This window comes from Xiphophorus maculatus, chromosome 15 (assembly GCF_002775205.1).
Source record: "Xiphophorus maculatus strain JP 163 A chromosome 15, X_maculatus-5.0-male, whole genome shotgun sequence".
Taxonomy (NCBI): domain Eukaryota; kingdom Metazoa; phylum Chordata; class Actinopteri; order Cyprinodontiformes; family Poeciliidae; genus Xiphophorus; species Xiphophorus maculatus.
This window is the reverse complement of record NC_036457.1, coordinates 3,309,961-3,332,084: the sequence shown is the minus strand read 5'-3', so window position 1 is coordinate 3,332,084 and position 22,124 is coordinate 3,309,961. Positions and strand designations below refer to the sequence as shown.

Below are 22,124 nucleotides of genomic sequence, written 5' to 3'. Positions count from 1 at the left end.
TTATACGAACAGAAAGACAATAACCTCCTAATGCAAAATCAACAGTTACAATCCAGGAGTAAAAAAAAAATTACATTTGTTGCAGATTTATCACTTGTTGACAAAATCAACCAATCAGAGTATCGCATCAGTTCCAAATTTGGTAAACGACCATGTAAGTCCCGCCCCTCTTTGTTAGCTCAACCAATTAGAACCCGCCTAGCTTTGGTAACTGCTGGGTATTCGAGGAGCAGAAGAGATCGCCAGGTATCCGCCAGAGGAGCTGCGTTATCTCCAGTGATTTAATCATGTGACGGGCTTATTAAGACTTTTATCATGATGAAATCAAATTTTCCGAATAGACAGCGGATACCGAGGCGATTTAAAGCCTGCTAACGGAAGGCAATGCACAGAGGAGGAGGTTACCCAGGACTGGGCTGGTGGAAGGCAGCGGCCCCTGCAGTGTACTGAGACCAAAGATAGAAGAGCGCCGTCAAGTAAGGAGCGGAACCAACTGAACTTCTGGATGAGAATTTCAGAATAAAAGGGGTACATTGCTTAACCTTACGCATTGTGGATAACAATTTAGATGTTTATTTATAACCTCATGTGATGTGTCATACAACTTATTTGCGAGCGAGCTTTAAACAATTTTACGCCATGACAAGAAAATAAATCCCTCCGAGATTTTATTTTGAAAGTAAACTTGCCGGAATTCCATTTAAAAGACCGTTACTGCTTGGAAGCTTGACAACTTCAAAAAAGGTTGAAGTTACAAAGCCTAGGTCCAAAACAAGACTTTCCAGCCTGGAGTGGACACGGTCGCCTTTTTTATGAATGGAACCCACCTCCTCTTAAAGAGGGTTTATTTTAGTAAAAATGTATTTTAGAGCTTGGAGGCCGTCGACGGTGTGAAGTCGGAGCCCTTTTCGAAAGAACGGTAGGCTTGGATTAATAACGGTTGGAATATTTCCGCGGATACGGTTCAAGTAAGAAGGAAAAACTGATGCAGAAATTAACTTTTCTGTATTTTTTGTTATCGTACATCTTAGCAATGTATGCATTTTCTGTCGTTAAGTCAATTTAGTTGCAGTTTCTGTTACTGAAATAATATATACATGCATATTTGGTCGTATTTATATAGAGAAAACTCCTCTTAAAACGTTGGTTTTAATATAATTCAGTTTATGGCTTTTAGAATGTTATTTTGTCACCAAAATTGTTTTTAATAACAGTTATCATTAAATATTAACTAGACTATCGTGTATTGGTCAGTTGTTGCTGTCACAAATAATTTTGCCTTCTAAATGTATTTAATAAGTTTTTTTTGTTTTATGAGCGGTAATGCTGTGTTTCTTCTAAATAACTCCACATAGCCCAGGTCTTTGAGCTTCAGACTGAATTGAAAATACCAGCAAAATCCCTCAGAAACTCAACTGAATCTTTTTAGATGACTGGCCAGAAAACATTTCAAATCCACTTTAAAAAGTAAAGGTATTACATACAGTGTGAAACATTTTAAGCATTTACTTCAGCATTGAAAGCACATAATTAGGTTTTTCAGAACATTATGATATTATAAAACCCAATGAAATGTAATTTTTTAATTTTATTTAGTAATGTTATGTTACGACCAAGGAGGCAAATCCATCTACTTTACTTTTACTGGCAGTATGGTTAGAAAGCTGGGCAGAGAGATGTTGGAGTAGGGGATATGGTGGATATTGCCCATTATGATGGATCAGCATGGGTCTTATTCTTACTTTGGGTTTCATAAACTTCACCAAGATATATGTAGATTATATTCCAGATATGTTCCCCTAATCTCTTATGCTTTTGCTCTCTCATCAGGTCTGCCTTCACTATGCCAGTATGGACTGTCTGAACGGCAGCAAAAAGCGGCTGTAGCTGGCTGAGAATCGGCTACTGGGACCGATGACGGGACCCAACTCCCCGAGCCGGACCGGCACCTCATCGGCCAAGTTCAGCAGGCGCGGCCGCTCCAAGAGCACCAGTGCACACTGCCTGCTCCACTACGGCGCCGGGGAGGAGACCGCTGCCTGCCCCCCCAGTAACTCCCCCGAGGAGGAAGAGAAGAAGGAAGGAGGGGCTCTCTTCTACGTTAATCGGAACGGTTTCCCCATCGACGGCGTCACCTGGGAGAGGATGTGGGGCCATGTGGCCGCCGTCCACCCCGAGGGCCAGGAGATGGTGGACCGGATACGGAACGCTGCAAACCTGCCAAAAGTAAGCCATCTGCGTTCTGTTCATGATTTATTCCCCTGAGGAAAAACACTGCTAATCAGAAACCTCATGATTTGGAGTTCTGCTTCTTCTAAATTTGCTACTGTTTTTTTTTTTTTACTGCAAAACATAACCCCAGTTTTTAGTTGTTATATAAAAAATGAATAGGATGACCTTCAATTTTTTTTCTTTTAAGGCACATTTGTTGTCATTATCAAAGCATCTATTCTGGATGAGCCTGTGTCACATGACAGCACTGAGATGTTCAGCATTTACTGAACTGCCTTCTTTAGTAAAAAGCTCTTTATGAAGATGTTCTCCATGCAGCACCCTGGGGATGTTGTGACTGTTCTATGAGGAAATCAGAAGGTTTTCTGGCACTTTTCATTTCCCGATCCACCGTGTTCCATAACAGACCAAGGTTGAAGGCTTAAAAGGATCAAACAGAGCTGCTTTGCTGAAATACTTGCTTTGTCCTGTTCTCACAGCCTGAACCAACCACAGACATTTAACAGAAAATAGTTCAGCTTTGTTTGCTTCCTCCGACACTTCAATATGTGAGGTTTTCCTGCCTCAGTAACAGCTTCCACAAAGTTATAACTGTGACCTGGTTGCACTTAGTTATATTCACTAATCATAAAAAGGCAGGATTTATGAGTTTGGTCAACAGCAGGTTTCTCAGTGCGTCTCTCATTCAGATCTGTCTGAATCATAGGATTTGGTTTCAGTTAGCATATAAGATGCAGGTCTGCATCACATGACCTCTCCTGCCGCTCCACCGTGTTTCTTCTCTCCTCCTGCTGTGAATTCTCAGCGACTTGTGAGGAATTTCTTTTGGCTTTGTGAGTCAGGGTTTCTGATGCTGCTGGAGATGGTTGTGCTTGTGTTCACAGCTGGGTGCTTTTAATGATAACGACGACCCGGTCTGACACACAGTTTCACTACTGCATGGTCTGAGGAGTACTCGCACAGTTATTCCTCATATTACCATGACAACAAGCGTGCTAAACTGGAGCACCATGCCTGTCAGGTGGCATTAGTTGTTGTCTCAGTGTGATTCTGTGTCACACATGCAGACTTACTGTAGCATGGCAGCAGGATTGAGAAGGCTGCACACATTCGTCATTCTACTGCTGAAATATTACATCAGTCCAGTTAAAGTTTATTTATACAAGTTTCTGTTGACTTGGAAAATTAATTATTCAAAATTAAATAAGTTGAATATCCTTTACATATCTAACTGTTAGGGATCAGTTTGCAAATTTATGAAAATAAAATGTACACTCTACTTTTTTTATTGTCATTACCAGTGGTAAGAACTGCTGATAAAAAGTTAGTTACGCTTATTAGTTCCACAAATGCTAAAGTGCTATATCAACAAGGTACGTAGGGAACGCTAATGCTAACATTCTAGATTCAACCCTCTTGATAACAACCTACAACATGATTTACTGCCCTCAGCTGGCTGGAATGTGTCATTACACACCTTGATAGATCTTTCTCTCATAGTCTCAGTTTTCTAGGTGTTGAGTTTTGCTAACTCTGCTGCTCATTTCCCTTAACTGACCTAGAGCAGTTAAGGGACATGACCTAGAGCTTCATGACGGAAATCATTGGACATCAGTAGATTTTAATCTGTTTACAGGCTGTCATTTTACAGTGATGCATTCTGGGTACAGAATAAATGTTTTCAAAGTTAGCAAAAGCTCTAAGCTAGAAATGAGCAAAGAGTAAGTGTGCCACCTCTGGTCATTACTAGTTACATTACTTCTTGAATTAATTCTGAATTCATGAATTCATTCATGAACATGAATTTATGTTAACTTCATACCACTATAATTAGTCCACTATAATTATTTCAAATATTTCTTTTGTCTTTATTATACATTCTCATATTTTTAAACAAAGTTTAGTTTTCTTCTTATTGCTGTTTGTCTACTGTGGATTTAAACTGCAAATCTTCTGAATGGAGAAAACCAAAACTCTGCCTTCATGATATTCGTATTATGTCTGTCTACCCCTCATGTACCAAAACAGCCCAGGTTTCTTCATAGTTTCCCATCAGTAATTATCCTGAATGCGTGTTGTTTTCCTGAGAGAGGAGGGAATCTGGTTGTTGTTGTTTCACTCCACTAATTACCCATGTGGTCATTAGTGACCCGGTTGACTGGCGGTACCAAACTCCCAGACTGTGTGATAAGCTGCAGGAGGAATGTGGACAAAGTTTAACAAATGGTTCCCGTTGCACTTTTTATTTAATTCATCAGACAGTAACAATGTTATTTTTTACAAAGACACAAATGTTTATTCTATAGAAGATTTTTATTTGAAACGTTCAGTACATCAGAGATTTCCTACCATTATCTCTGTAAATTGGGCCTGACCGTCACTCTGTTTCTGGCAGTGAGAGCATTTAGTGTTGGAGGTGGGAAACAGCTGTACAGCGTCTGGCTGTACGGTGAACAATGGAGGTGTCAGTTGGTTTGTTAATGTGCAGCTTGACTCCACTCTGCTGTTGGTGTCGATTTGTGTGTGTGAAGTGTAAAAAGCAGATGGGCTGATTTTCACCTTCAGGCAAAGAGGAAAAAGGGAGAATAAAGGGATGACTCTCCTTTTAGGACAATGACATGTACTGAAGAAAATGTTTTTAAAAGAAGCTGCATTAGATTTCTTTCAGGCTTGTCAGTTAAAAATTTAAGCAAAAAGAAAGTTGGTAAAACTGTTCCCACTGGTCGACTGTTAAAATGGCCTCCAGTAGGAAGGGTTTTCCTGATTTTCCTGTGTTTTGGTCGCCGACCCGCCGCCTCTCTCCGTCCCTGCAGGACCAGTTTGCAGTCTTGGCACAGCAGCTGAGTAATCCCTCAAATACGATCTGGGTAGTGGATAATCTCTGGATACCAACTGGACTGCATGAAGGGAAACTAATTTCACTGGATCTGTTTAGTATTACTGCAGTATTTAGTGCAGTAAGGTTTATGTAGTACCAAAACATAAACCTTTAAGTAAAGAGCTGGAGCTTACATCTTTAAAATATATGGGATTTATTCTAAAAACCTAAACTATTTCATGAAACACTTTATCTTTTCACCTAAATATGTTCAAAACATTTTATAGACAAAGTACTAAAAACAACTGCTGCATTCTTATTGTTTTGTTGTTGGTTTTTTTTGCAGAAAAGTTTAATGCACAGTAAATGTTAATAACATTTAGGTTCATGGAAACTTAACCTTATTTTAAAGAAATTCAGCAAAATCATAAAAAGGGGGGGAAAGGTTGAAGCAGTGGTTGGATGCCCCAAAATAGGAATACTGTTGGATATTCAGAAATGAAACCTGCGTTGCTTCATATTTCAGGTTATAAATATTTAATTACAATCATCCGGTCCAGAAAATTCTCCTTTGGCCCATGTTTAACCTCCAGCCATGTTGGCCTGGTTTTACATGTTAAAGCAGATTCTTCCAGTTCTCTGGTGCGTTGTTGAATGAGACGATGCAACTTTCAATAACTTTTAACTGTACTTAAACGACTTCAGCAGTCTGATGAATATGTCTTACACACACACGCGCACACACACACACCCGGCGTTCCTGGGGAAATCCCACCCTGAAGACATCTTGGCAGCAGGAAACCTGACCTGTCCATGTCTCTCCCTCCTTTAGTTGTCTTGAATCTTTAATGCTCACACAGCAAATGTGTTTTAGATGGCAGTGAGTGTCAGCTGTCCACACTGTTATTTACAGCTAATGGAAGTGTTTTTTGTTGGGGTTTTTTTATAATGCATTTCTAAAGATACCAGAGAAAATGAACTGTGCTCAAACTAGAAGATGTAGTTTTCCTGCTTTCTACACGACCTCAGGAACAGCACAACCGTCTGGTTTCATTCAGATTCATTTATTCTTCTCATCAGAAGTGTTGATCTTCTTTCATTAAATGATTTAATTTATTTTTGATTATTTAATTTCTGCTGGTGATGAACTCTAAAAGCAGGAAGGTATTTTTTTTACTTTTCTTTCTCTTGTTTGGTGGTAGATGTTCATCAGATCTGAGACATTCTAGATTTCCCTTCATTTTCTTTTGTCATGTCTTCACTCAGTGCTGCTAGTTTTGGTGCAAGGTGTTTTTCTTTCTGCTTTGTTTTTCATGTGTTCATGTTGTTAGATGTTTAAACTGAGCTCACTTGTTCTGACTTTATTATTTTTCTATAATAAAGTAAAACTACTTTCTGTTTTATACCTCAGCATTTTTGCTTTAGAGGGATTTTTTTACTGTTAGAAACTGTCTGTTCTTTTCAAGGTGAGAGGATGATGAAGCTGATTTGAGGTTAGCTGAGCTGAGGAGACTTTGTCTTTTATCATCCAGTTTTGTCTGGTAGGAAATGTGGATGTTCTCTAACTGAAGAGGATCATCTTCAGCTTTGCTGTTCTACCAACGTTAGGGACTCGCAGTTCCTTTGTCAAAATTCAGATTATTTTCTGCTGAATCTTGTTACAAATAACTGCATGAAAAACTTTATTATCTGCCCTGAATGTTTTTGCAGTTTTCTGTTTACTGTTTTCTGTTTACTGTCACAGGATCCTTATCTTAGAAAGGATCCTACATCTGAGATGCATCAATCAAATATTAATATCTGTATCGGTCCGATATTGAAAAAAATTCTAGGTCGGATATGAGTGGCAATGTGCCTGATTCATAAGGGCAGATCTATTCAGTCTAATTCTACGCTTTGTGCCCGGAGCTATGTCATGCTTTATTATTTATTTTGCATTATATTTAAAATTCCTCATTGCAGTTTCTGAACCATTTTAAGGGTTCAAATGTTTCAGTTTATTTTTACGTGCTTAACCAAGTTAGCCAACATATTTTTGTCACTTTTAGTTTCTTTATTATTTATTTTACATTGTCTGTTATGGTTCTAATTGCACTGACTGAACAAATTAAAGTTCTGTTGTTTTTACATGTTTGATCAAACTTGTGAAGACGTTAGTGTATTTAAGTGTGCTGTATTGGTGCAGAGTTATTAAATAAACTTGTAATTCAGCACATTTATGTCTATGTTTTAAAAAAAAAGTTTTTATTCTAGTTTATCTAGACAACTTTTTAAGCACAGTTGGCTCATTTGTTTTCCTACATTGCCATAATGCACCTCCACTTCAGAAACGATCTGCTTGGAGTATGATGGAGTGTAGGTGCTATTCAGACCTGTTCCAGGTTGTCTTCTACAAAAATAACGTTGACGTTAAGTCACATTGAGTTTGTAGATACAGCTAGCATGAAAAGTTTTATTTACAGTTCCCAGATGTCTGCTCAGCCCGTGTAGAGCTGGAGAGAGGGAGGAACAGGAGACAGGATGTCACAGCAGAGGGTGGACATGTGGGGGAGGAGATGGAGGCCAAAACAGAGAAGGAAATCAGTAGAGAAGGTTTGAGGTAATAACAGAGAAGTCAGATGAAGGGTGGACAAGAAACCAGAGGAGGAGGTTCCAGATGGGCTGAGCAGACAGATTAATTACCAGGATAAACTGGCTGTGAATTGATGCTCATTCTGCTCTCACGTTACGACTTCTCACTCCTCTGAATATAATGTAATGAACAACAAGAGATAAAAAAAAATAATGAACGCTTTTAACATGAGAAAGATGGCTGTCGTTACTGTAAGTGAGGATAAAGAACAGCTCTGTTGTTGAACCCTCTGAGCCTCAGCGTGTCAGCCTGCCCAGCCAGTGAGGAGGTTTGACTGCTGAGGGGATTTCACTTCCAGATTATGTGGCTGTTAAAAAGCACGATATGCTGCTGCTGGCCGGCAGACGAGATGAATGGCCAGTTGGCAGATCGTCTTCCTCTGAGCTGCTGACTGACGGATTGCCTGATTAGTCTGTCTGTTTTCAGGCTAATCGTCTACTTGCCTGTAGTAAATTAGCAGTTAAGTGGCTAAATAACTGCTGTGCATGATTCAGGGAGCTGTTATCGTACAAAAGTGTTTTACCCAGTAAGGATGCAGTCATTGTGGTGTAGTTCCACTATCTCTCCCTTCCATTCTCTGTTCCTGCCTGAAATAGAAAGCAGAAAGAAACAGGAAGTGATAGTTCTGGTGCTCATGGTTCACTCTTCCGTTTTGCACGCAGAAGCCCAGCTTTTACTGAGTTTGAGACTCACAGGAAACGTCGGTCTGTGTTTCAGCCTGAGTCACTCTGCTAAAATATCTGTGACCTCTAAACATGTGTGACCGCTGAGAAGAGGTTCCTGTTGAGGTGAACCAGCTGCAGAATCAGCAGTGATCTTTATCTCTGGAACATGTTGCTTCAAAGCAGTGTGGATTTCCTGTTGGAGTCGGATCGGCCACAAAACACCCAGACTTCTCCTTTTTACTCGGCTGTGGAAAGAACAACTGTGATGTGAATTTATACCAAAGAACTCACATAAACTAGTGAAAAGTTTTTAACAACCTGTTCCTTACTGTTGAGTCCGGGTGCCGTTATTCTTATGCTTCCAGACTTTGGTTTTACTAGACTACAGTGTGCAGCTTCAGCTCCACTTCCCCATGGAGTCCCTCAAGGGTCCATCCTGGGCCCTGTTCTGTTGTTGTTGTATATGTCCCATTTAGGGTCAGTTATTACCAAACACAGTCCTTAAGTGCTGAGATGATGTGAAAGGAATTTAAAGTACGTAGCTTGAATGTGGGTTCTCTTCTCTGCTTGCTGGTTCTGCTAAAAACCACAACTTGGATGCAAAAGTTTGACCATCTTAGAGCATTTTTAGCTTTGCTCTGTTTGGTTCCCCATCGTAAGATTTCATCGGTTGTTTCTGAAACTCTGCATGGGCCCTGGTTATCTGAATGAATCCCACCGTTCTTCATCAGCAGCACTCAGGTCTAATGACCAGATGGAAATCCATCAAGCCAAACTGAAAAGCAGGACTGGAGCGGTTTACTGTTGCTAATGAAGAACACTCACACATTAGACAGCTTTATAAACCTCCTAAAACCCAACTTTGCTCTTTTCTTTTCAGTTCTTGTGGTGCTTTGACATTCTGAGGTAACCTTATTCTGTAGTACTCCGATGTTGTTTTGTTACTCATTCTGCTGCAAGTTGGCTCAATTTTGACGCGCAAGACGTAACCGGTAAAATCCGGTTTAGGATTTTCAAAATAAAAGATCCGGAAGTAGTTCATTATTTCTTGCGCGGCCCGGTACCAATTGGTCCGCGGCCCGGTGGTTGGGGACCACTGATATAAACCATTTAATTTGCATCTAATCTCTTCTCTCTTTGTATTGTTTTTATGTTTTTCTTTTTCAGATTTTTGTTCAGCACTGACGTCCAATTAGTGCAATTTTCTGTGATTTATAAGAAACTGTCAATGACATAAACGTGTTTGACAAATTAAAGAAGAGTCCTGGTTAGAGTTGTATGATCTGACTGGTTCTGATGACGCAGGCAGATTGTTTTCTGATGGACTGAAGGACTAAAACATCGTTTTGAGGCTCTGAAAGTTTCCAGATCTTAATCTACTGTAAGCATTTAACGATGTTTGTTTTTTTGTTGTTTTTTTTCTCCCCAGAATGCTGTTCCCTCCATTCCAACCTTCAAGCCATCCATGTCAGCCCCTGATTGGCTGGTGGCCGTCCAGAACTACATGAAGGCTCTGCAGTATCCTTAAACACATTTAATTATCCTAAACAGCAGATGTTATAAACAGAGCCCCGCATTTCAGGTTAAGTTTCTAAACTAAATGGATTAGTCAGATACTAATGTTGCTGACAAAAGTGGTACTGCAGACAAAAGCACATTGTGAAAGTGTTTAAAAGCCCTGTTGCCCTTAACGTTTGTGTTAGGTACAACCACACTGGAACCCAGTTTTTTGAGATCAAGAAGAGCCGCCCGCTGTGTGGGTGAGTGGATGTTGTAAAAATACCTTTAAATGTTTATAGATGAACGTAATTCGGCATCATGAGTTCCCCATAAAGCCCTGGAGCCTCTCCTCCTGTTTGCTCTTCATGTGTTTTTCTTCTCGCTGTTCATGCGTCTCCGCCCCTCCCTCCTCTGCAGGTTGATGGAAACAGCGAGGGAGATGATCAGGGAGTCTCTACCAATCAAATGCCTGGAAGCCGTCATCCTGGGAGTGTATCCTATAAGCTCTACACTGTTGCTCTGCTGTGTCTGAGTAAAAAAATAAATCAATCAAACTTTCACCTCTAAAGTACTAATGCCCCAAAACATCAACCCCCTCTCTCGCTCTGTGGTGTTGCCTGGCAACAGGAACACTTCAAAGTTTCTTCCCCCTTGGCTCGCTCTCACAGCTTAGCATCATCCTGAGAGCTCCAGTTCGAGGTCAGCTGTGTCATTTTCAGGAGCTTTGGCTTCTAATGTGGCGTCCATGTTTCCCCCAACTGTTCTTATCTGACTGGTTTTACTTTTAGATGTTGAAATTATTGTCTGAATCAGTCTCAGTAGAACATGGATTCAGGTTCTGTATTGCCTGGATTTGATCCTGAACCTTTCTGGTCTCCAACCAGTCTGCACTTACATGTCAGCAGAAGACCTTCTTTAATTCTTTATTTGGTTGGTAATTATGAAAAATAGGGTAATTTTCTGCCCTGTTTGGATTTCTACCTGTTTCTAGACGAATCTTATTTGATTTGTAATAGAATCAATGATTCAATTATTTACCGTTGGAAATCTTAAATAATTTACACACAAAGATTTTTAAAGTCTCTGCTGCTTCATAACAGCTTAAAGCTATTTTAATCACAGATTACTTCAATGTTACTTTTTAATGCTAAATGTGTGGATGGAACATCTGTTGTGCTCAGTAGGACTGAACAACCAATTTAATTAATTGTGACGAATCAATTATTGAAATAATTGTCAACTAATTTAGTAATTGATCAATCTTTAGTGCTCAAAAAAGGGTGTTTGCTGGAAGAACACCATAGAGCAATAACTAAATCAAAACTGTCCAAAACATTTTTACATTTTGCTGTTAAGATAAAAAAAAAGCTTTGTTTGTAAATGTATTTTTGCAAACTGGAATAATTTTCACTTTACTTGGTTCTGATTCTGTAAAAAAATCTCAGTTTTAGCACCTTTTGCTGTTACCGTACTTTACAGTTTATGACACAGTTTTCTGCTCCTGGTCAACAGATCAGCCTGACACAGTATTGATGTTCAGTTGAGCAGAAAAAACTGAGCTTTTCGCATGTTAATGTGTATTTTTAGCTGCAGATGCAGCTTTTCCTACAAATGATCAAGCATTCACTAAAAGAATGCTGCTGTTGCATTTTATGCTATTGCAAATTTATTTTCTTTATTAAAGAGAAATGTAGCTATTTGCATCTTTTAATGCGTTTCTAATATTGTATATAAAGGCTTAAATGGATTAATGGAAAATCTGCAGGATGTGCTAAATGTTATTTATCTGATCGATCAGAATCAGTAATTACTAAAACCTTTGTTATTGGCAGCCCCAGTGCTCAGTCTCTTCTTTAAATCCACACATACTGCCAGTAGGACACAGTCCTCAGTGATTGTCTCTGGTATGCTGGCTCATTGGCTCTGCTTGCTGCATCCAAACAGATGGTGTGTGAGGATTTTGGCAAATGGTGGGATGCGTTCAAGGTCACCATCGGTGTCGGCCTGAATTCCCCTGAACATGTTTTAATGAAACCTGTAAAGGTTTGGTGAAATTTGAGGTGACGTTGGTCTATCAGGAGGACAAACGTCTCTCAGGATAAATGCTTCCAGTGTTGATCCTGCAGGCTGTCATGGCGACTCTGTCACGCTGGCAGCTGACAGTGACTATAATGAAGGATGGCTTTGGTCTGCAAGCAGCAGGTGATGAAGCTGGAAGGACGAGCAAAACGGCAAATATTCAGAGGGCATGACTGGGAAAGAGGTCGGCAGTTCATAGTTTAACATACATCATCTAAAAAGAACAAAGTTTTACTGTTGAGGGAAAAGGAAGTTCAGGCCCCAGCGAGATTTGAACTCGCGACCCCTGGTTTACAAGACCAGTGCTCTAACCACTGAGCTATAGGGCCTCACCTGAGAGCGCAGGTCGATCAGAGGACATTTCAATGACAACCTTGGAATGGTGACACACCCTCACTCAGTGCCATGGCGACACACCCTGCCTCAGCGTCACGGCAACACACCAGGCCAACCAGTCGGCTCCTCCCTCACCTGGATTCCTCAGCTCATCAGCACAAATTCGGTACAAGAACGCTGAGTACGCTATTATTAAACTGGATCTACATAGCTTTATTTACAGGTTATGTCTCTAAACATTCAAATAACAGAGTTTCTATAGCTTTTATTTGAAATAAATAACTTGCATGATGATAAAATCAGCTCCTGCAGCGAGTTGTAGGAAGAAGAACATCTGTTGTAGCTTGTGGCATTTGGTCCTGTCAGTTCGGCTGCATTCGTGTTGACAGCGATCCGAGGTTCCTCCAGGATCCACAGGGTTCATTCTGGGCCGCAGCGGCTCTGTGTGTGTGTGTGTGTGTGTGTCTGGTTCAGGTTCATATGTCTTGTTGCGTTAGCTGTCACAGATAAGACATGCAGGCCATAGCAGCGGTGCAGCTCAGCTTGAATCTCAGTATTTATTGTGGTTGGAGGTGAGGAATCACAACATGGAGGCTGTTTAGTTTGTATTTGTATTGAGTTATAAATAATGAAAGACTCTTTGTCATCTGCAGACACAAAGCTCCCCGTTTACCGTCAGCCGTTCCCTGAGCTGCTATTCAGCCTCAGGTTTGTTTGGAAATACTGGATTCTTTGACTAAAAGACTGGAGGAGACGGCCTCTCCTGCTGTTTCATCCTTTTTATTTCAACCTTTTCTTAGAGAGAAACCAGAGTCTGAACGAGACGTGGAACATAAACCAAAGTGTCTGAGGATGTGACCTGAACTCAGCCATTAAATAGAACTGATCTGGGCTCAGACTCTGAGGTTTTCCTGTTATCAGGTCTCTGCTTGTGCTCTAACTGAGATCAGGAAGCTTTCTTTAGTTCTGCTCTGCTCTGTGTCTGTCTGGAGAGCTTTAAAGCTTCATTACATCCTGTGTATCATGCAGAATACAGAAAACATTCAACATCTTCTACACTCAAGATGCAGAAACAAGTAAAGGTTTGCTCTGATCATGATGGAGGGGTTGGAATTTGTGGGGTCACAGTTTTAAAACTTTTAGGTTGAGTTGTTTTTTTTTAAATTTAGCTCCATGACTCTGTCTGTGTGTGTGTGTGTGTATTGCTTACAGTAACGAGGACAAGGACACAGATGTGAGGTTGGTCCAGTTTTCTAGAAGGTCTTATAAATATTGAAGCACCCTAACTGATGAAAGCTTTGACCAATCATAAGCCTTCCTGGTCTAAACCAAGCAGTTGATTGGCTACCAGTTGGTCCAGATTCCTTTGAGTCTGTTGGTACGGTTAGAGCTGAGCTGCTGTTTGTCTTATTGCTGTATCTATTTCTCTTCATCATTAAATTATTATTTTCAGAATGATGGACTTTATTTGTGCTCAGATGTTGGAAATTCACAAGCATTTTTAAAACAGAAATGTGAACTTAATCAGAAGTATGTTTAAACTTGCTTGTAGGTTGTTATTTTCTAAGAGTTGTTTTTAATCTGACAACGACCCTCTTCTGAATATACTGAATATATATTTACTAATATATTCAGTCATATTTACTGAATATGACTGAGCATGATTGTATTTCAGAACTTGTTCCTTTAGTTGAGAACAATTAAATATGATGAAACTCATCATTATCTGTTCATACAGCAACAACATCCAGGAGCACAGAAGTTAAATCTCTGCTTTTTCCTACTTTCCCAACCTGAACACACTACTTAACCTTAAGGCACTCTGTTTGATTGGGAAATCAGAAATTCCTACTTCTGAGAACAAACAGAACTCACCGTCACTAAAACCTTAATGTTTCTCATTTAGGAACGGCTGGAAGTCAAGTTTCTAGTTTTAGGTGCAGAAAAGGAGAAGATGGAAAATGTATGAAGGCTGACAGAGAAAAAGAAGGAAGTGAAGATCATGAGACATGTGTAATCAAATCATGTGTCAGGTGGTCCATGAGTGTGTAGGTTGCAGGTTACGTGTTTAAACAGAATAAAACACGAGAGGTGGAGCTGGCTGAGCAGCTCTGGCTCTCTGACCTTCACTGTTTACACAGAGGCTCTTTATCCCATCAGAATGAAAGGAATTAACCACGGAGGAAGCTGCTTTGGTTCCAAACAAACACGTTCACTTCCAGGTTTCTGTCAGTGTGTGTGGATGATTCCTGCAGTCAAACGTTTTCTTAGCCGCCGCTGCTGCTCAGCTACCTGACCAATGGCCTCGCGTCTCTGGAGCGCTTCCCCATCAGCTTCAAGACCCAGTTTTTAGGTCACTGCTTCCACCACGTGGTTCTGGGCGTCTACTGCAACGGTCGCTACGGATCGCTGGGCATGAGCCGGCGCCCGGACCTGATGGACAAACCGCTGAGCCACCGGACGCTGGGCGAGCTGGTGGCCGAGTTCGAAAGCTCCTACAAGAGATACCAGCACACTCTGAAGAAGGTAGAGGAGGAAACCGTGGAGCTGAGCAGAGCCAGCGCAGCCAGGGGTCAGCTTCTAACCGCTTCTGTCCGTCTCTCCCAGGTGAAGATTGGCTTGTACGTGCCTCACGACCCCCATGTCTTTCAGCCAATCGAGTGGAAGTATTTGGTGCTGAACACGACCCGACTCGGAACTCAGGAGATGAGGAAGGACCTGGAGAAACATGGCCGGGACATGAGGATGAAGGTTTGTCTCATCAGCACACAGACAGATGAATTTTAATTCCTTCTGCAAAGGTTTTCACATTTTATTGCATTAAAATAAAGAACATTGTTGTGTTTTATTGGGATTTCATCAGTCAGATTAACTCCAAGCAGCACCTAAAGGGGAGCAGATGGAAAATGATTCACAGTTCTCACTTCTTGTAATGAAGGCCAGAAACAGAACATCTGCATTTATACTGAGGTTATATGACACCAGATCAGCTGGGGGCTGAATAGATCTGCATGCCACACTTTCCAGATTTTTATTTGAAACCTGACAAAACATTTTAAAAAAAACATTTAGATATTCAGTCAGTATTATTGTTCAGAATAAATAAAAATTTATTCTAAATTAAAATGTTCAAAATAAACAAGTTTGTTCAGAAACTAAACCAGACAGAGCCCAGAATAAATCTGTTTGGATGGTCCACACAAAGTAAACAGGACTATGTGACACAGGGGCCCGGGGCCACACGGCAGGAAGACGTTGTGTCTGTTGGGATCTAATCATATGACAGCCACGACCTTTTCTGTTTTTCTTTGGAAACAAGCTTTAGAATTACCTGCTTGTAGGAACATGTTTCTGTTTGTTCACTGACTTCATCTGGTTCTAATCTCCATACTGAAAATGAACATTTGTAATTAAATTCAACCTTTATTATTATTTAGCTCCTTTCAGATGGAAAAGGAAATGTTTCTTGAGATCATGGATGAATGTTGCTTCTGAACGTGGGATATGACCAGTCAGGGATTATTTAGGTCGTGATGAGGAAGGAAGGAGCCGACAACCAGGCCGTGTGATGATAAATGATTCATGAGCCCAGTTGTGATTTTAGATGTTTCTGTTTAACGTTTAAATCCCATGAAGAAGAACGGGAGTCTGACAGAGGCTGCTGGTGTCCAGTTAGATGATATGTAGGTCAGAGACTTGCAGCTGTCACACACACACACACACACACACACACTAATGGTGTCACACGTTAACACACAAACACACACCTGAGTCAGCTGTGCTGCAGACTGTATGAACTTATTAAAGACAGGCTGAGGGTGTGTGTGTGTGAGAGAGACCAATCAGCAGACAGAACTGAGAACTGAGGCTGATTTTTACTGGAGTTAAATGTCAGGATTATAATCTGATTATAATCAGTTCATGGAGTTCAGAGATTCTATAGATTTTACTTCCAGTTTTTACTTGAACCTTAAAGGAGACGGAAAAGTATTAATATAGACACATGTTTGGTGGTTATAGAGTTGATATCAGCTCATTAAAAATGGTTCAGTCTGTCATCAGTTTGAACAAACAGCAGGTTCATTGGTTAGAAAACAACATAAACTTCATGTTGTCTCCGTCGTGTTCAGTGAGTTTCCTGTTGTTCCCTTTGCTCATTTTCTCTGCCTGTGGCTCTGCTGCAGCAGCAGCAGCAGCAGCAGCAGCAGCAGCAGCAGCAGCAGCAGCAGCAGCAGCAGCAGCTGTTGATCATAGTTTCCTTTCTTTAAAATGCCAGGAGGTCAGCTCAGAGCTCCAACCAATCAGCTGCTGTTTTATTCATTCATTCATTCATTTCTCTAACGACATTCTCCAAGCTTTATAAAACTTTGACCTTTTGACCCTAGCCTAGCCACATCTGATTTCTCTTTAAGACCAAACAACAACAACAACAGAGAAATATTTCTACATTCTGAATGTAAATCAATGAACTGAACTTAAAGTGTTTTTCCAATCATTTTTGACAACTCAAGGCTCCTTACACTACAGTCACATTCAACCAATGGATGAAATCATGAATGAAATGGAAATTCTAATATAAAACCTTTTCTCTCTGAATCACTGGAAATTTATAAAAATAAAATTAGTTAAGAACACGTCTAGTGCATCACTTTTATAAAACCGATTAAAGTTCTGATTGTGTTGTTAAATCTTTAGTCTGTTTATTTTAGCTACAGAAAAACTTTTTTTATTATGAACAATAAACATTTTTAACTTTAAAACAAAGTCAACATCATTCAGAATCTTTACTATCTTATATTAATGATTAGCATGGTTAACATTTCTATTACTGTTTACCAAGCTGGCATTTCTACATCCATCATGTTCCATAAGGTTGACCTCAGAAGGACAAACGGAGAACGTTCTCACTCTGTTCCTCTGTAGCAGAATAAGTAGCTCTGCACTTCCTCTGAATTTATTTGAATATTTTAACTGGTACTGAAAATGTCTCCCTGTGAACTCTGGGTGTGTCTGTCAACAAGGCGGAAACGTTTTGTTTTACAAATAATTATTATAAAACAAACTTTTCTAGATCCTGAAATCCTCCATCGCTCAGTCACCAATCAAGGAGCGCAGCCGAGGAAAGTCCTTATCGCCACGGCGACGGCCGACCAGCCCTCAGCGACGGACCGCACACCGCAGAGACAAATCGTAAGTCATTGTTCCTGAAGCAGACAGAGTGTGTGGTTCAGATTTACTGAAGCTGAAGCAGCTTCGACTCTGAAGTGACTCAACCTGAGCAGGTAAACTGAAACACTACTGTCTGCTGAGGTCAGCCAGGGGTCAGGCTGAGGTCAGCCAGGGGTCAGCCCATACTGTCTGTTAGGACCCTTAGAGATCAGACGTCTTTCTAGTTTCTGTGTTTGGCAGCTGGAGCAGCTCCAGCACTCAGGAGAGATCATCTCAAATTAGGAGACATGGACACACAGCTCAGCATCGTCGCTATGGAGACAAATCCAGAAACACTCGGCCACAAAATAACAACTTTCTGGTCTAAGATGAAGACTTTATGGCCAGTTTGAGCGGAAAGGTTTCTCTGTAGAAGGAAGAGAATGAGTGCTGAAAATCTGTTACTACTGGGTTACTGTTAAGAACCGGTTGACTGGAGCGTGTTAGTCCCTCAGAGGGAGATGCTGAGCCTGTTTGTGAGTCGGGATGTAACAGAATCTGACCGGGTCGACAGCTGCAGCCCAGCGGCACCAGAATTAGTCACTGAGCTGCTGTTACCATGAGGCATGGCGTCCTGACAGCACGCTGTTTACTGTAGCGTTTTACTGTAGCTGTATATCAATCATCAATACATCATAATCAGTCCGTTCTTTAATACTTCATTTTGAGTTTAGTAAGAATCATTAAATATTAGGGACATGTCAACAGATGTTTAAATGGTATTTTCTCTGTTCTTCCCTTTTATGGCCATTTCTTTCTTCTGTGGGATGTGGAAATTTATGGAAAATGAAAAAAGAAACAGTTTTCAAATTCATGATGAAAAAATGGCTCTAAAACAACATCACTAGCATTTTTAAAGTTTCTGTTTAGTCTGCAGTTTGGAAACAGACTTTTCTGCTGTACGGCATTACAAAGTGTCAGGGTGTTAAATTGCTAATGCCCGTTAGCTTGTTAGCAATTAGCATCTCTGCTAGCGGTCAGCTGGAGTTCAGCTTCTTCTTCTTCTTCTCTCTTTTAGGCCGGCCCCAGTGGAGAGGAAACCTCTGGAGCTCAGCACCCTTAGTGACGGTTACCAGATCCGTATCTGACGAACCCCCCTGCCCTCTGACCCCGCCCCGCCCTGACCCGCCCCCTCTCAGCCTGGGGTCTACCTGCTGTCATCGCTGCCATGGACCAGGTCACTGCAACTGCGTCCGGCTCAAATCAGAAGTAAAGTAGTTTTGGACTGAATCTGGTAGCCATTCTTCATTCCTGACAGGAAGCTCGTCTAGGTCACTTCCTGTCATGTAGCTGAATGCCTGCCTCTGAGGCAGCAGTGACAGCTGAACCGTCTGGTTGGGGGCGGTCCTTTCTTAAAGGGGCGGGGTTTAAAGAAAAATCATGGCTGGATTTTAGAGTTTTTCATCATGAAAGATTCTCAGAACGGTTATCGGATTTAAAACGTCTCTCCAGGAGTTGGACCAAAAATTATACTAAACAAGTAAAACTCTGAATATAATGGAATTCAAAACGAACAGGAGTCCAAATAATCTGGCTAAACACACTTTGATATGCATTAATCACTGTAGGCAGGTTAGATTAGGAGAGCATGTTGGATCAATTATGCAAAAAGAACTAAAGAGTCAGAACAGAAAGAGGAGGAAGATGAAGCTGGAGAGATAGAAAGAGATTTATTATCAGAGCGCAGCAGCGTCCGTCTGCTGACACGAATCAGAAGATTTGACCTTTAAATGATTTAAGCTTCACTTTCTGCCAAGTTAAGAAGAAATTAGCTTTTTATGTTCAGAGCCGAATATTTTTCCCTCTAAAGGTTCTGCATGGGAAGGAGCTTCATCATCCTGATGGTGAAAAGGTCAAAGTTTATTTTCAAACCTTCCACCAACGGCTGGAAAGTGAACAGATTGAGGTTCAGAGGAACCAAACAGGAAGTGATGCGGTCAGCGCCGTTTGAAGATGTTTATGAATCCATAAAGTTTCATTTAAAGGTAGATCTCTGTAACAGAGGAGAGAGAGTTGATCCCAGAGAAACTCAGTACTGTTTGCACTGATTCACACACCTATGTGGGGGTGTGGGTGTGTGTGTGTGTGTGTGTGTGTAGGAGGGTCTGAACGGTCCAGTCAGGTCAAGTCTGGCCGGATGTTTGGGTTCTCCTGTCGATGCCTTCCACCAATCACAGCACAGAAGCTTGAAAATCAGTTTTATTTCATCAAAACGTTTTGATTCATGTTAACACGTTAGCATGTTAACACGTTAGCATGCTAACGTGCTAACATTACTTACATATCAGACCCAGATGTTAAAGTTCATTGAGCTCACATCAGGAAGTCACTTCCTTCGCCAACAGATTCAAGTCTTACCTTAATAAACTAATGAAGCGGAGTTGACCTGTTGACCTCAGAGTCTGACCCCAGATCAGTCCTAATGAACTGATCAGTTCTACGTAAGGAACTTGATATCTAGACTTTGACTAGGCCGCTTCTTTATTTCTTTTCGTCCATTCTGTTGATGGATGTGTTGCTGTGTTTGGGTCGTTGTCCTGCTGATGACCCGGTTCTGATCAAATGGGTTAAACTCCAGAACATATAAGTCACATGGAAGGGTGTACTTAGTTTTTCTCATGACTGAACTGTTGATTAAAATTGATTATAATCGTCTTTTTCCCTTGACTTTATTAGCTCAACAAACTAGATTATATTTCAATTTGAAAAAACCCTCATCTTTCAAGATGTTTTAAGAATTAAACATGAAAATATTCATAAAACATTTATATACATATACATACAGTACATACTTTGTGTCTTGGTTACATAAATTGATTAATGTATGACTTTTCTTTGAATGTTTCACATCATGTTTTTCCATCAGAACCAGTGCATTTAGTTGCCAAAAGAAACATTTAAAGCTAAAAGCTATGCAGCAGCTGTTAGCAGAGACGAAACAAAAACCAAGTCTTCCTCAGTGACTGTTTCCTGTTTGAACAAACATTCTGATTCATTCTGAGCTTTTATGTCGGTGCTGTGAACAAACTCAGACGTTTCTGGTGTCGATCTGGGACTTTGTTAGCGTAAAGAAGTACACAGAAATGTTACATTTTGAAAAGTTTCGCATCTTTTACTTTCCTGCGTGAAGCAGCTTCAAAAGAATCTGAATGTTTTCTTTTGTTTGACTCAAGTCTGTTTAGGATATTTGCTTTGATTGTACTCTGATTTTGAATGAAACGCTTTTGTTACAAAAGGAAACACTTTGTGGTTGTAGCGAGTGTTTCATCTGAAGCCTTTCAGTTGTTTAAGTGCTGATACCAACGTTTCGTCAGGAACTGATGCCAGCATAACAACAACCAGCTACATGCTGGAGGAGGACAGCTTGTTCCAGCTTTAAACCAGATCAACAGCTCTAACTTCTATTAACTAAAACATGAGACTGGTTGACCAAACAAAGATGCACAACTTCATGAAAAAAGATTTCAAACTATCTCTTGGAGAAATCAAACTTAGAAATCATATCCAGCATTACCAGTGCCTCAGCAGTGTGTTAACAAATCAAATTTAAATCTGATTTTCTTTGTTTTGTTATGTTTTTCATTATGGGTGCAAAAAATTTTTTACTTTAAATATTCTCTTGATGTTTGAACTTTAGCTTTGTTTTGGACTGAAGTAGTTTCTTCATGCCTGACTCTGGAGTCGGCCTTTAATAACGCTCCAGTTCGACGTGACGAAGCAGACATCTGCATGTGTGTGTACAACTCAAACCCTCCACCGCTTCTAAATATAATCAAACACCCATAAAGTCTGACGGACTGAACAGCTTTGAAAACGAGTTTTGTCGGTTTTTACCGAGTTTCCTGTGTCGTTTTGTACTCTGGAGATAAATAAGCAAAAATGTGAAACCTGGTAATTTATCATTGTTCCTCTCCTACTGTTACATCCACTGTTTTTATCTCCAAATGTAGCAGCATGTGTTGTTTTAATAAAAAATAAATCTATGTTTTTCAGCAGGAGTTCTTCATTTCTATGTAGAAGGTTTCGGAACATGTTCCTCTACTTCTGTTTATTTCAGCTTCTTTGTATCTTTTACAGATTTCATGAAATCCCTCTTCAAGTTTTCACTCACATTATGCTCAGTCTTTAGAAAAAATCCACTGGCTCAGCAACACTGAAGGTTCCTAAATCTAACCCTTCCAACACTATAACAGATCCTTTCTACCAACTCTAGTTATTTTAGTGAATGTAGTTACTATTGATGAGTCTATGAAGAAAAGGGCTACATCTGAGTTAAATGTTTGTCTTGTGATGAGGAAACTCAACCATAAATTGACTGTTAAAAAAATGAACCAAGCAGGAAAGTTTGTCAAAATTAACAGGAGAGAAAGCCAGTCAGGAAACGCCAACACTGTGCTGCACCGTGTCCTGGCTTCTGATAAAATAATCAGCTTATGTCAAACTGCAGATGTGAGCGTGTTCCAGCGAGGCTCATGGAGGCCGCAGACTTATAGAAATAATCCCTCAATTCTCATCTCTGCTCCATTTTAAGGATTTAGAGGCAGGAAGGTTTACCTTGCTGTGTGTCAGCAGCCTGAACGTGATGTTTGATGCTGGGAGGGAGGGGGGCTCTTATGTAAAGATGACAAGTCCCTCAGACCAATGAATGAATGAA

At 40.5% G+C, this 22,124-nt stretch overlaps 1 protein-coding gene and 1 non-coding gene across 4 annotated transcripts; one reads left to right on the top strand and one right to left on the bottom strand.

Moving 5' to 3' along the window:
- Positions 1 to 204: 204 nt before the first annotated feature.
- LOC102217438 (vasohibin-2-like) lies at positions 205 to 21,455 on the top strand. 3 transcript variants are annotated; one of them, XM_023347983.1, is made up of 9 exons: positions 205 to 476; positions 1,831 to 2,226; positions 9,777 to 9,865; positions 10,051 to 10,107; positions 10,265 to 10,339; positions 14,551 to 14,788; positions 14,870 to 15,013; positions 17,334 to 17,452; positions 18,489 to 21,455. In XM_023347983.1, exons 2-9 carry the CDS (start codon positions 1,915 to 1,917, stop codon positions 18,556 to 18,558), a joined length of 1,104 nt encoding a protein of 367 aa, XP_023203751.1. In that variant the 5' UTR covers positions 205 to 476; positions 1,831 to 1,914; the 3' UTR covers positions 18,559 to 21,455. The 3 variants fall into 3 exon arrangements, with proteins under 3 accessions (XP_023203751.1, XP_005806490.2, XP_023203752.1); XM_005806433.3 differs by having other exon boundaries at positions 205 to 528; XM_023347984.1 differs by lacking the exon at positions 205 to 476 and adding an exon at positions 546 to 919.
- On the bottom strand, positions 12,183 to 12,255 carry trnat-ugu. The gene has a single exon. It is a non-coding gene; the product is annotated as a tRNA-Thr (tRNA).
- Positions 21,456 to 22,124: the final 669 nt, after the last annotated feature.

Bases quoted from the DNA above. Each gene is read 5' to 3' on its own strand.
- LOC102217438 (XM_023347983.1), top strand. From the start codon at position 1,915: ATGACGGGACCCAACTCCCCGAGCCGGACCGGCACCTCATCGGCCAAG. The intron at 10,108-10,264 runs GTGAGTGGATGT...CCTCCTCTGCAG, and splicing joins AAGAGCCGCCCGCTGTGTGG to GTTGATGGAAACAGCGAGGG. The intron at 17,453-18,488 runs GTAAGTCATTGT...TCTCTCTTTTAG, and splicing joins GCACACCGCAGAGACAAATC to GCCGGCCCCAGTGGAGAGGA.